Source organism: Orcinus orca, chromosome 14 (assembly GCF_937001465.1).
Source record: "Orcinus orca chromosome 14, mOrcOrc1.1, whole genome shotgun sequence".
Lineage (NCBI taxonomy): Eukaryota > Metazoa > Chordata > Mammalia > Artiodactyla > Delphinidae > Orcinus > Orcinus orca.
Window position 1 is genome coordinate 43371442 of NC_064572.1, and position 13781 is coordinate 43385222.

Consider the following 13781-nt stretch of genomic DNA (forward strand, 5'->3'; position numbering starts at 1 on the left):
CAACGGATGGCTATAATGGCAGTTCCCCCTTTTTAAGCTCTTGCCACATATGGGCACCACACACACACACACACACACACACACACACACACACACACACACATATATTTATGTGTGTATATATATATATACACATGTACATATACGTATCTTTCCATGTTTTCAACATACCCACCAGGAAGGTGTGATCCCAGTTCATACACAAGGAAGCAGAGTCAAAAGGATTAAATCTTGCCCAAAACCCCACAACCATCATGTTGCTCTTAAAGCCAGCCTCTTCCAGAGTCCCTGCTGAGCACACCTGTAATCATCCTGTGATCCAAAGTTCACCGTGTCTGGTTCTTTGGGGGGAACTTGGTACTAACCAGATGGTGGACTCCCTTTGGGTGAAGACTGGGCCACTGATTCCCATTTACCCCATGTCTGACCCTTGAGCTGGCACAGAGCAGAGGAAAGAACATGAGGTCAGGAATCACTAGGTAAAACCCTGGGCAAGGTAATTCACATTTTTGGACCTCAATTTCCTCATATCTAAAATAGAGATAATCTCAACTACTTCACAGGGTTGGCGAGGCTTAGAAATTAAATATAGAGAGATGTTTATACATGGAGAGAGAGAAAGAGATTACAGCTTAGTACATGTACTAAGAGCCTCAATACGTGTATTTACCATGCATATGTTAATATCAGCTATTCAACAAATGTATATGGGAGGAAGGAACACAGATCTTCTTTACATCTGGATATGTAGACACACAAGTAAGTTTACAACTTTTGATACAGACTCATTAGTACTCAGGAAAATGCCCAACTCACACAGTGGATAAACTTAATTTAATGAATCAGATTAGAAATAGTTCAAGCCTAAAGGTATTCAGTAGAGAGCGGTGGGCCACCGTTCAGTAATGCCTTATTCCTGGCAATTTCTTTGTTTTTAACATCTTTATTGGAGCATAATTGCTTTACAATGGTGTGTTAGTTTCTGCTGTATAACAAAGTGAATCAGCTATATGTATACATATATCCCCATATCTCCTCCCTCTCGCGTCTCCCTCCCACCTTCCCTATCCCACCCCTCTAGGTGGTCACAAAGCACCGAGCTGATCTCCCTGCGCTATGCGGCTGCTTCTCACTAGCTATTCTACTGTCATTGTCCTTCTAGCAATGTTGTAAGCATGTGTTTATTTTCTTCCACACCCTCCACAAGAGACAAGGACAAGACTTATGACTGGATTAAAACGTCAAGCTGTGCAACGTATGTCCTGCCTAACGGAAATACAAGCTAGAACTTCTGCGGGTAATTAAAACTCAATCTGTAGTGGAGGGTGATGTCTGCTTCTGATGGGAAGGCTCTCTGTCTTGTCTTTGATCTCCAGTCTAGAGCACATGCCCCAACAGCAGCCCAACCAGATAGAAACTCACGGCGGTCAAGCCTCTGCCCACAGTGACCAGCCAGAGTCACTGTGGAAGCATCTTCCTCCAACAAAGGTGGCAGCTGTTTCGAGGAACCCCAACTGTGACCAGGCAGAGTTACCAACAGGTGACAGGGGCTCCAGGATGAGAGGACACGTAATTCACAGGCACTGTGGGTACTCCATCATCTGAAACTCTAAAGTGAGGTTGGAGCCTCGCAGACTTTGGGTGCCAGTTTTGGACATCCCCACCCCAGCAGGCCATCCTTGACACTGAATGGACCCCAGCTCAGCTGCATTATGTTTCCTGATTTTAAAAATAGGATGGTTTGATTGCTCCCCTCTGTCCTTTCCTGTGCAAAGTATGGAGGGAAATACAAGGACAGCTAAAACATTGTGGGAAGAACAGTGACAGTGTAGGAAATCCAACAGAGCAGTGAGCTGGGGCAGGTGCTGTGGAAGGGCCGGGCTAGCCTCTGGGTCGGGTCCAAGCACAGGATGAAAGGCGCATGGCTAAGGCCACAGCTTTGCCAGCCCCCATCCCCCCACAGCTTCTGGACGAAGGGCAGATGCAGCACCTGGAAAGCCACCTGGTGATGGTGTGTACATGTGCAAGAGTGAGAGAGGGCATGTGGTTTTCAGAGGCCAAGGCCAACGGGGTGACTGCATTTAGGACCCAGAAAATGCTGGCTGGTGTGACATGAAGCATTTCTGTACATGAGAGGAGATTGTACAAAGCTCCTAGAGTGTGGGCCTGGCTTTGTAGGCAGTCTTCTGGAAAATTGCAGGATCACCCAACCAAAAAGCTGTGGTGAGCCCGGGTAACTGGGAGGGAGAGGGATATTAACATCCCCCCATTACCACCCCAAACCTGACCCAGATAAACAGAGTCATCTTATTCTTCAGTACAGGCAATTGTTGGATAGCTATCTAAAGGACGAATAAAATCATCTTAAAAAAAAAAACAACCTTTACTCTTTTGGTTGATCTCTAACATGCTGAGTCTTAACCAAATTAGAACAGAATGCTTGTTATGCGCTTCAGCTTCAAGAACAGCCCCCCGTCTCCTTCCCACCGGGTTCCACAACTAAGCCCCAAATATGTAGAATTACTGCAGTAGCCACTTTCAATAAGGCCTCGGCTGATCGAAAGAACATCCTTCCTGTCATGCGAGAAGAGTGGCAGAAAAACACACAATAGCTGCATCTAATAAAGAACTAGAGTAGGCTTCTCCCATTCAGCAGGACAAGCAATGGTAGAGCGCATTCTGCCCCTGAAATCGCAGAGTTTATTGATTTGTGCCAAAGCCACTATCACGAGAGAGGTAATACAAGAGACCTACACGGACTTAAAGCCCCAGTACTCTGTGTTTGTAAAAATGTACTCCTGAAAATAAAGGAGGCTCTCCAGCTTCTGAAAGTGGGTTAAGACATACCTTTTGACTGAGAAATGATTAATTCTATGTTGTCAGGAGAATTCTGAATCATTCTAACAGCCATGTCGAATGTGAAGCCCTCCAGACTGATGTGATTCAAGGCTAGTATCTGCCCTCCTGGAAAAATAAGACATCTCAATAATCCCATCAAGGAAATGAGAAAGAGCAGTTCCTTAAAGCAGCATCTCTGGCAATCAAAAATGACATACCTGGTTTGATCTTTTTAGCTTTTTCAGCTGGTCCCCCAGGTATAATAGAAGATATAAAGATGCCAGGATCAACTTTGCCTACATCCTCTCCCTCATTAATGACAAAACCTATAATCCAATTATATGAAAGAAGATGATACTTAATGATTTTGCAGCTCAGAGAGGTTAGGTTATTTGCTTGAGATCACACAGCTACTAAGTAGCAATGCTGTTATTTGTACCTAGGTCCTCTGATTCTCCAACAGCTCTTTCTACTCTGCCATGACAGATGGAGGAAAGTGGATTGTCCCGCATTCATAAGCACAACTACAGCTAGGAACATTATGTATTATTGTTCCAATACATAATCAGATCGGAAAAAAAAGATGATTTTTAGTCAAGTAACCCTTCTCTTCTTAAGGGTCTTCGAATGTGGTAAATAGTAAGAGGTGAAAAAGATTGACTACTCTTCCCCATCCCTAAGAATCTAAATATGCTAGAGAAAGGTTATTACGTGGTATTAGACGGAAAAGCCTTTTTCTATCTTATACTTAGATTTTCAAGATCTGCACCCCAAAACCTGATCAGGCCTAAAAGGAAACTTTGACCCCAACATCCCATTGCTGGTTAGGGACATTTAAAGGGAAGAAAAAGAAGTGATCACTGAAAAAGGCAAATGGGGAGAGGACAGGCAGGAAAAAGGAGTAGAAAAGTCTAAAGGGAAGACTCTGCCCAGAGGGAAAGACTGGGTCCCCCCTGCCAGGAGCTCTCTTACCAAAACCACGGCATGGATCCCGGCTCAGTGCCACGCGCACAATTTCTCGATCTGGTTCGGCTGTAAAGCTCCTTCTCCTCTTATTTTGTGGCCCTGGAAGTGGAAACAAAGCCCCAGATTGTGCTTTTCCCCCAAATTATCAGAGACCTAATACAAAAGGTGTGAACACTGTTTCACACACACGCACAAGGCTGGGCATGGATGGCTGAACGCATACTTTTTTTTTAAATAAGTTTTTAAACTTATTTTTAAGTTGTAGTTGATCTACAATGTTGTGTTAATTTCTGCTATACAGCAAAGTGGTTCAGGCATACATATATATACATTCTTTTCATATTCTTTTCCATTATGGTTTATCACAGGATATTGAATATAGTTCCCTATGCTATACAATAGGACCTTGCTGTTTATCCATCCTATATATAATAGTTTACATCTGCTAATCCCAAACTCCCAATCCGTCCTTCCCCCAGCCCCCTCCCCCTTGGCAACCACAAGTCTGTTCTCTACGTCTGTGAGTCTGTTTCTATTTTGTAGAAAAGTTCATCTGTGAACACATACTTCTGATTAGCCTCACCAGGTCAGTGTTGGCTCATCAAGGGCAGAGGCAAAGGCAGGTGGGCCATGGTGCTTGCTCTGCATGACTTACTACAGCTATTCATTTTTCTGCATTGGTCTTGGGACAAGACAGAATCTGAGCAGAGGTGACCTTGCTGGCAGTGAAAACTGAAACTAAAGTTGGAGCACAGAGATGAGACAGCAAAGCCTTCCCCTCTTGGGCCCCTAACAGTAGGAGGAGATAGGGCCCTGCAGCCCAGCGCAGGTTTCCCCCAGCTTGGGTCTTGGAGGGGACCCAAGGCAGAGCCCTGACGGGCAATCCAGTGCTGACCACAGAGCACGTGGAAAAATCCCCAAAGAGTGACCCACCCTCCAGCGTTTTCCACATCGCTCCCTCCCCCAAGGGGCCATGGTGGGACCTGCACACAGTTCACGGTAAAGAGCCACCTGGTGGTATTCCAGATCCAATTCCAGGCTTAATGCTCATCAAATATAAATATCTTCTCTAGCTCAGGAATCTCTTTGTCTTTATGTCCCACTGGGGACCTGCCTGGAGGATATATGACAGAGGGGAATGCTGCCTGCCCTGTATATGTTTTCTGGTGAGTAGTGGGAGATGATATTCTGGGCCCGTATGAAGAGTTGTAAAGAAAATGAATGATACGTTTTTCCAGCCACGTCCCTCCACAGCAGGTATTCCTCACGCTGGACTCGAGCGGTGGGAATCTTCACCAGTGCTAACACATTTAGAATCTATGTGCTCAGCCCAAGCCAAAGGTGGACAGCATGGGCTTTTCCCAACCATAAGTAGTTTTGTTTTTTTTTTAACATCTTTATTGGAGTATAATTGCTTTACAATGGTGTGTTAGTTTCTGCTTTATAACAAAGTGAATCAGCTATACATATACATGTATCCCCATATCTCCTCCCTCTTGTGTCTCCCTCCCTCCCACCCTCCCTATCCCACCCCTCTAGGTGGTCACAAAGCACCGAGCTGATCTCCCTGTGCTATGCGGCTGCTTCCCACTAGCTATCTATTTTACATTTGGTAGTATATATATGTCCATGCCACTCTCTCACTTCATCCCAGCTTACCCTTCCCCTCCCCGTGTCATCAAGTCCATTCTCTACGTCTGCGTCTTTATTCCTGTCCTGCCCCTATGTTCTTCAGGGCCTTTTTTTTTTTTAGATTCCATATATATGTGTTAGCATACGGTATTTGTTTTTCTCTTTCTGACTTACTTCACTCTGTATGACAGAATACTCTGGTTTCTCTTCAGATCGAATAAATCTTTCATCTTCTACGTAAGTAGTTTTGAGATTAATGGAAAAGCAAAAAGATTGTGAACATTATTGGGGAAGCAAAATGAAGTAGTGGCAAAAGATTGAAAGCAAGAGTCACGTGTAAGGTTTCCTTTACCCCAAGCCCACGGCTTGGCCCGTACCTGTGTGCGTGCTCTGAGCAGGCCGTCCAGAGAGAGGGTCACAAGTCGTTGGCTTCTGGGTCAAACAGATGTGCTCCAGCTGCTCGTGGCCAGGGCAGGGCCTGCAGGGAAAGTCAACAAGATGAAGTAAGATGCCCCTAGAAGGCAACTTCCTGCCATTCTGAGTGTGGGTGGTGGCCCCTTGCTCATCAGTCAACAGATCCATAGACAGACCCCATCAAGGGCTGGTCTGGTTATCAGAAGTACACTGGAAAGAATGGCTTTGGGGGCTTTCTATCTTAGAGAGGACCCTAGAGTCACCCAGGCCCCCTATGAACCTCCCACTATCTCTCCTTTGAGTTGAATAAGCAGCCCTTCCAAACCTCCATTTCCTTAACCAGAAAATAAGAATATTCCTATTTCCGAGACTTGTGATGGCCCCCAAATGAGGTAGTAAGTATAAAGCACTCATGCCTTTAGTGGGTCCTGATTTTTCTGTTGTTTGCTTTTTCAGCTGGGCCAGCCATGTTCCAACACCTCCACTGTGATGTTCCAGCACCTCCACTGAGGGCTTCACACAGTAACTTACCTGCCTGATCCTTGCAGATACTGGAGTTGGCTACCCCCTAGTAATACTGAGCTGAAAACAAGAATCTTTCATGCCGGCATTCAGTTGGCTTTGCCGAGCCAGCATTCTAGCAAACAAAGGATGTTCTAGGCCCTAGAAGAATAATGAATTAAGTGGGGATCCTGCCCGACCCACAGGGTCAGCTCTGCTCAAGATAAGCTACATCCAGGGATGAACAAAGTAGAGAGTGAGCAGAAAGAACAGAGGCAAAGCCACAGGACTTAGAGCCCTGGAAAAAGCCAGCACTGGGCCTCATCTGAAGAAGGAAGGCCAGGAGGTCGACCATCTGAACAGATCCATCAGCCCTTCATCACCCAGGTTGGCCCCAACCTCAGGGAGCCCACACCTGCCCCACTGCTTTAGGCAGCCGGCCCAAGGCAGGGATGGGTGCTGCCACCGCACCTCTCACTGCAACCTGGGATCAGTGATGCCCGGTGTTCCAGGCACAGAGCCTGGCGCTGTTCAAGGGGCCAGACCTAGAAAGGGAAGAAGAGGAGCGATGGGGGAGAGAAGGCAGATGCAGGGCGAGGGACAAGCACAGGGCCGTTCTTCAGAGATTAGGGACGAGGCCTCACTCTAACTCAGCTCCTGTTTATACTGTGCATTGCAGCAAGTTCAGCCCAAGTTGACTGAGATCTGACTAGATGTCAGGCCCCGGGCTGGCAAGGGACTGAGGGTAAAGGTGAGTCAGACATGGGCTCTGCCTTCTGGGAGCTCCCAGCCCACTGTGAGTTGCAGGATGGGTGCCTTTCATGCCATCTAGAGCTGACCTAAGTGCCCAGGGAGAGGCTTTGGCAGAGCACTCCTGGGTTTCAAAGAAGGAGATACTCCAGCAGACCTGGAGGGGCCAAGGAAGGCCACAAGGGAGGGCCTCTGGAGAAAGGAAGGGATTTTCTGCCTTAGGCTGCCACGGCCCATGTGATCCAAGTCACACGTGCAAGTCTATTGTTTAAAAAGGATAAAAAGCAGCATCTACTGCAAATCACAAAGAGACTAACATTGTGTGATTCCACTTGTACAGTAGAGTGAGGTCCTTAAAGTAGTCAAATGCATAGAAACAGAAAGTAGAATGAGGGTTTCCAGGGTCTCAGGGAGTGGGGATGGGGACTTGTCTTTTAATGGTCATAGGTTCAGTTTGGCAAGATGAGAAGAATTCTGGCTGCACACCAATGTGAATATACTTAACAGTATGCTGCTGTCCACTTAAAAATGGTTAAAAGGGTGAATTTTATGTTATGTATATTTTACCATAATTAACGTAAGCTTTTAAAAATGCAAACCTAAAGAAAATAATGCCATTTACTGAAAGTCTCCGCATGCTGGCCTCAGAGCTGAGGAGGAGACAGGCACATTACTGTTCTCTGGAAGCTCCCCGTTTACAGGACAGATAGATGCATGTGGATGTCGGGGTGGAGGGGCCCTGGGGGCAGCGGCTTGAAGGCGAGCCAGTGGTGCTGGCCAGGGCAGTCAGGAAAGGCTCACAGAAAAGGTGCCATGAAGTAGGTGGGGCAGGGATTGTACGTCAGGGTTGGCACCCTGATGGCATCCCCGTTCTAAGCAGTGCTGAGCACACAGCTGCTCAGGCTTGACACTGGGAAGCGGGTCCCATCTCTTGCGTGTCAGTGTCTGCATGCCATCCCATCCTGCCCGTCCTGGCTCTGGCCCACTGGTCAGCAGCACCACCTGCTCCTGCCACACGGGCCCTCTGCTTGTCACCTCTGTGAGTGCCATGAGGCAGGGGCTGTGTCCGTCCTGCCCACTACTGAGTCCTCAGTGCACAGATCGGGGCTGGCGCACAGCAGGAACTCAACCAATTTTTGTAGCAAGAGGAACTGGGCCTTCGCTCATGGCATTCCTGCCTATCTCCCCTCCTTCTCACTATGCCCAAACCCATGGTTGGTCAAGACCCGCTGTCACTTCCCCCATGCAGCCCTCCTCTGTCCCCTTACTTGGAAATCACCTCACTCTCGGGGGAGCAATAAAGCTGTACCTGTGTCTGCCTTAAACATTTAACCATTCTATCCCCTTTAAGAGAGTTTGTGTTCCTACCTTCTCCCCTAGAGACTAGGGGAAGGGCACCAACATTAGGACACTCATCACAGACTCATCCCATCTTCAGGTTCTATAACACCATTTAATTCCCACAGCCACCCAGTGGGGTGGGCATCACTGCTCCCACCACTAGACAAATGAGGAAAGAGAGGCACGGGTGTTACAAACCACTAGCGCAACATCACACGCAGCAGACAGCTGAGTAGGTGTAGGTGGATTTCCATGGCATTGGGCTCGTTCCAGCACCCTGCCTGAAGGGGACCCTGGGCTGGGTGATCTTTGCACCAGCCACAGCAAGGATGATGCGCTTCTCATCCGTGCACAAGGATGACAGAGCCGGATGGATGCAGCCCTTGTTCCACCTCAGATCGACCAGAGCAGTGGTGGGCAGTGCCACCTGAGCTCAGCCTCAGCTCGTGCTGATCTAGCCTCAGATGCGGTCCTCTTTCTGCCCTAGAGCTTCTTGAGCGTCTTGGGCATCTCACACACCCCCTCTATCCCCCCACCTTGCCCAACAGTATAGGAGAGTTCATACCTCCCACAGACAAGCTTGCACCAGAGCGGGATGGGAGCCGGTGCACAAGTGTCCACTCCCTGGTCCTTCAGACAATTCTGGGAGGGCTTCTGTGCACTTCTCATGGAATTAAGCCCTGGCTGCCCACAGCAGCTATCTTGATGACACTGCCCCCTTTCTTTTCACTTTCCCTCCTCCCCTGTCTCACTTACCCTGCTCACTCCTGCTTCTCGGCATCACCTCCACAAAAACAACCTGCACCCAAGTCATTGTCTTGGGCTGTGCTTCTGGGGACCTTCCAGATGGCCAGAGACCCTAGATTTCCCTTTTCATGGAAGGTGACCCATAACCTCTGACGTGAGTTACTAAGGGTTGTGAAAGTCTGGCATTCATAAACTAAAATTAGAGGAGAACCAGAGATTACTGAGGACTCCAATTCAGCTTCCTGTTGAGAAGGTTGGCTGCCATGCAGTGCTGCCAGTCCCCTCCTGTGCGTGCCCACTGGCAGGTCACTGGAAGGGTGCTTTGCAGTCAACACATTCTCAAGGTGGCCTTGAGTCAGTCATGGCTTCTTCAGGCTTTTAATCTATAAAGTGTTATAAAGTACTATCAGTTTGATGACAGATTAAAGATGGCCACATATGCTTTGACACTCCTACATCAGGAGGTGGGGACTGTTTCTTCTGCCCCTGAATCTGCGCTGACATGTGACTACTTTAACCAAGAGAGTATGGCAGAAGTGACCACGTGCCAGCTCCAGGCCCAGCCTTTTAGGAGACTGGCAGCTCGCCTTGGGCCCTTGGAGCCCTGAACTGCCATGTAGACGCCTCACTACCTTCCACATGGAGGCACCATATGGAGAGGGCCTGAGACCACACTGGGACTGAGAAGGGCCCAGCTGAGCTCACCATCCCAGCCATCCCCACTGAGGGCCTGGGCACATGCACAACACAGTCCTGGAGCCTCCAGGCCAGTCCTGATGAGTACCCTCAAGAGAAGCAGAAGAATCGCCCAGCCGAGCCCTGCCTAAATTTGCAACCCAGAAAATCGTGAAACAGAATAACAAAATGCGTGTTGTTTTAAGTCACTATGCTTTGGAGTTGTTTGTTACGTGGTAACAATAATAGATAGTTTTGCTTCATCATTATTGAGTTAGTTCGCAGTGCGTGGTGATGCATACTTGCATCAACAGAATCTGGAGCAGTAATTTTCTAAGAATTACTTTAAGATATAATATATGCATTGCAATTCAAATCAATCACCCATACCCTCTTGCTGAAGCAGATGTATAACTCATTCCAAAAAACAGCTCCCTCCCACAGCCCCCTTCATTGGTCCTGTGCTGCCTGTGAATCTGTGCTATTTATAGAACTTGTAATGTAAGTGCAATCCAACTTCGAGGCTATTTTAAAATTTATGGATCATTATGTTATAATGTGAAGTTGTGTTGATAAGCTCATTATTTTCCCTTGCAAATTAAACTGCAAGCAATCCATCAAAAGAGAAAGCATCGGCAATGTAGAGCTTAGGAGTACAGACTCCAGGGCCAGCTGTGTGTGTTCAAGTCTCACGCTGGGAGAAAACAGAAAGTACTTCACAGGGTTGTGAGGGCTAATGTAGTTGATGGGTACAGTGTTTAGAACAGTACCTGGCTAAATAGGCTATTGCAACTTGTTTATTTTGTCCCCTTCAATTTTGTATCATCACCTAGCTCTTTCTCCACCAAAAGATAGAGCAACGCAGCAGGGAGACACGGGATGTCTGTCCCGTGTCTAGCATAGATCTGGCCCATAGCTGCCCTTCGGGAAATCTCTGTGGATTTAGTTGATAATTACCCAATGAATGCATACTTCCCTTAGACATTTGACATCCTTTAAACAATGTCTTCACGTATAGATTACTCCAGAGCACCAAGTACATGATGCTTTGGGCCCACAGAACAGATATGTCAAACCCACCTGCCTCTGAGCCCTTGCACCCTGGTCCCCTTGCTGGTGTCCACAGTGAAGTTATCCAGTGACGTGTGTAGCAGGCCTCCTGCCGCACCTTCCAGCCCGGGTACAAACAGCGCATTTTCTGAGCACGACAGTCTCTGGATCCAAGTGAGCGGCTTGGACTGGGCCAGGTGTGCAAGACTCAGATTGGCCATTTGCACACACTTATCATAGTCTGCAATGTGGGAGAAACAGATAAACATAAATACAAGAACGATGCTGGCCCCATCGCTCTTGTGGCAGCCACACATCACAGGCCCCAGGCTCTGTCCTGGCTTTTCTTTGTCTGCATGGAGGGGCCTATTTTTCCCCATGCTAGCTCGTGGAGCTCCTGTGATTAGCCCTGAGAATGCCACGTCTGCCTAATTAGCACTGACTAAGGAAAGAAAACTCAGACACACAGGAAGGAGGAAACAAGATGCCCTCCACCCCCTGGCAGCTGACAGGCCTTGGAGCCACGGTTCATGGCAGTGTCACAGCGCCAGCAGAGCCTTGTATAAAATTAACCGCTGTCATCCGCTCTGCTCGCTGCCTTTACAAACCATCCTCCAAACGTTGTTTTAACAAATAGGTCTGCAAGCTACCTGAGCTCCCAAGATTATGCTCTGCCCTGTGGAATGTAATCTTTCATCTCTACATGGCTTAGTTTCCTTGGTAATAATATTTAAGATCCGATTTTCTGAACTATGAATACAGATCAGAAGTGTTGTCTCCCAGCTTTCACACTTCCCTTCCTCCCTTCCTGCAGAAAGAGGTAACAAATGATTCTAATGAGCCCAGGAATGTGAGTGGTTCTCACCACTTCACTCTTCACATCATTCGTAGGAAACTGGATTTGATAGATAGATTCCTTAAATTAACTAGGATTTACACAAAGCCCAGTTTGTATTTTGAAAAAAGTAAATGATGACTGTGTTCCAACCATCTGTTCCCTGTTAAAACCAAGAAGGAAAGAATGCTCGGGCACACGGCGTTTGTATGGCTCCAGTCGTACGTGTGTTTGTGTGTGTGTGCATATCTAAAGCACAGTGAAATGCCTTCACTGACAGCATGCTCATGAACATTTATTTTCTCAAGCAGACAGCCCCCCTTTCCTACAATGGTGCCTGGTTCATTGTCGGGACTGTACCCACTGAAAAAGGTAGACTTTAAAAAATACTTTTGGAGAACGTTCTGTGTCTAGGAGGCATTAGGTACCATCATTCACATACAGTAGGCAAGGAAGAAAGGAGGACTAAAAGCAATGTGAATATGACCTGCAGCTTTTGCAGAAATTGTCCAGTATCTGACTCCAGAGCTTGGACCTGCTCAGACACATAGCAGCAATGACTGTAATATCCACACCAGCAGTTCACACATCCTGCGTGCTTATTACATGCCAGGCCCAGTGGTAAGCATGTTATCGGCATAGTCACATTTAATCCTCACAATAACCCTGTGGGGTAGATATTATTATACCCATTTTATAGATGAGGAAAAGTGAGGCTAAGAGAGAGTTAACAATTTGCTCAAGGTCCCAGGGCTTGTAGGTGGTAGAGCAGGACTCACACTCGGCTGACTCCACAGCCCACGCCAGAAAATGGACGTATAGAGGACATGGAGATACAAACAGTAGCACAGGAGATTCCTCTGAAGCATGCCCAGCCCTCTGATCGCTAAGGTCTAAAGGGATAGTGATCTTAGCTTTAATTGTGGTGTATATTAATACCCACAGGGGGACATTTCACGGAAAGAAAGTGGTGACAGGGAGAGGCTCAGAGAAGTTTTATGGGTTTCAAGGGAGCCTTCATATAGAGGTTGGAGGTGCAGGAAGAAGGGGCTGCCCCCTGGGGGAGGAGGGCTCCCAGAAGGTAGCAGATGAATGAGAGCATCACAGCTCTGGGTCCTGAGCAGGGTTTTGTCCCCGCAAGAAGCTGGAGAACAACAGGTCACTGGGGAGGATGCTCTGTTAACAGGACAGATCACACAGTGAGGTCAGGGAATGAGAGTCTGGATGTCAAACACTTAGCATCAGGCATTCAGCATGAAGCAGGGGGGCTCCTGGGGCTGGTGGGGTTGGTGGGAAGTGCTGTTATCATTATTAGACCTTAGCTTAGCGGGGTTCAATTGGCTGGACAAATGGTGCAGGAAGGATTGATTGGTAGGTAGGAGAGCCAAGGGTTGATAACCTTTCAGGAATGGAAGGAAGGGATACCAAGAATGTCCCAATGCCACTGACATGTCAAGCAGAGTGAATGGTTTCTGTCCACCGGTGGAGGGCGGGGGCAGGGAACTCACAGCCTAACTGTGGCACCAGGAAAGTAGCTGACAAATATCCAAATCAGTCTAGATGGCAAGGCTGAAGCCAAGGTTAGTTAACAGAGCTTCAAGAGTGCAGGAGCCAAGGAAAAGGTAAAGGGAACCAGGGCAGGATCCTGGGCAGCCACTGCAGATCTGCAGAGTCTCATAGCCACAAGCTCATGGAAGGGCCACCGGCATCCCTGCAGCCCCCTGCTATGCATTTGAAAGGGCTGAGTGAAGGCCTGTGGTCCCACTCTGCAATGCTGACAGATCCTGCCTGATTTAGCCCTGAATGTAAGCACTTGTAAAAGCTTGTTGATTCTTCTCTCTCCCCAGGGAATCAAATATAACTATAGAGTAATATGCTTGTTTAGACACTTCACAGAAGAATGACTAAGAAACATTTGGAAAATGTCCAACTTCTTAACAATCAAAGAAATGCCAAATGAAACAACACTGAAAAATCATTTTTCCCTACAAATGAACAAAGATAAACATGATAATATCTATTCCAGCAAGGA

General features: G+C 47.4%; 1 protein-coding gene across 1 annotated transcript in view; it reads right to left on the bottom strand.

The window, feature by feature from the left end:
• Window positions 1-2307: 2307 nt before the first annotated feature.
• Window positions 2308-13781, bottom strand: part of LOC101283400 (FERM and PDZ domain-containing protein 2) — a 49044-nt gene continuing 37570 nt past the window's right edge. The window contains exons 15-20 of the mRNA XM_033417803.2: window positions 10945-11155; window positions 5814-5914; window positions 3811-3903; window positions 3057-3164; window positions 2848-2964; window positions 2308-2342 (exon numbers count right to left, since the gene is read on the bottom strand). Coding sequence (XP_033273694.2) covers window positions 2308-2342; window positions 2848-2964; window positions 3057-3164; window positions 3811-3903; window positions 5814-5914; window positions 10945-11155 — 665 coding nt within the window. The remainder of the gene's footprint in view (window positions 2343-2847; window positions 2965-3056; window positions 3165-3810; window positions 3904-5813; window positions 5915-10944; window positions 11156-13781) is intronic.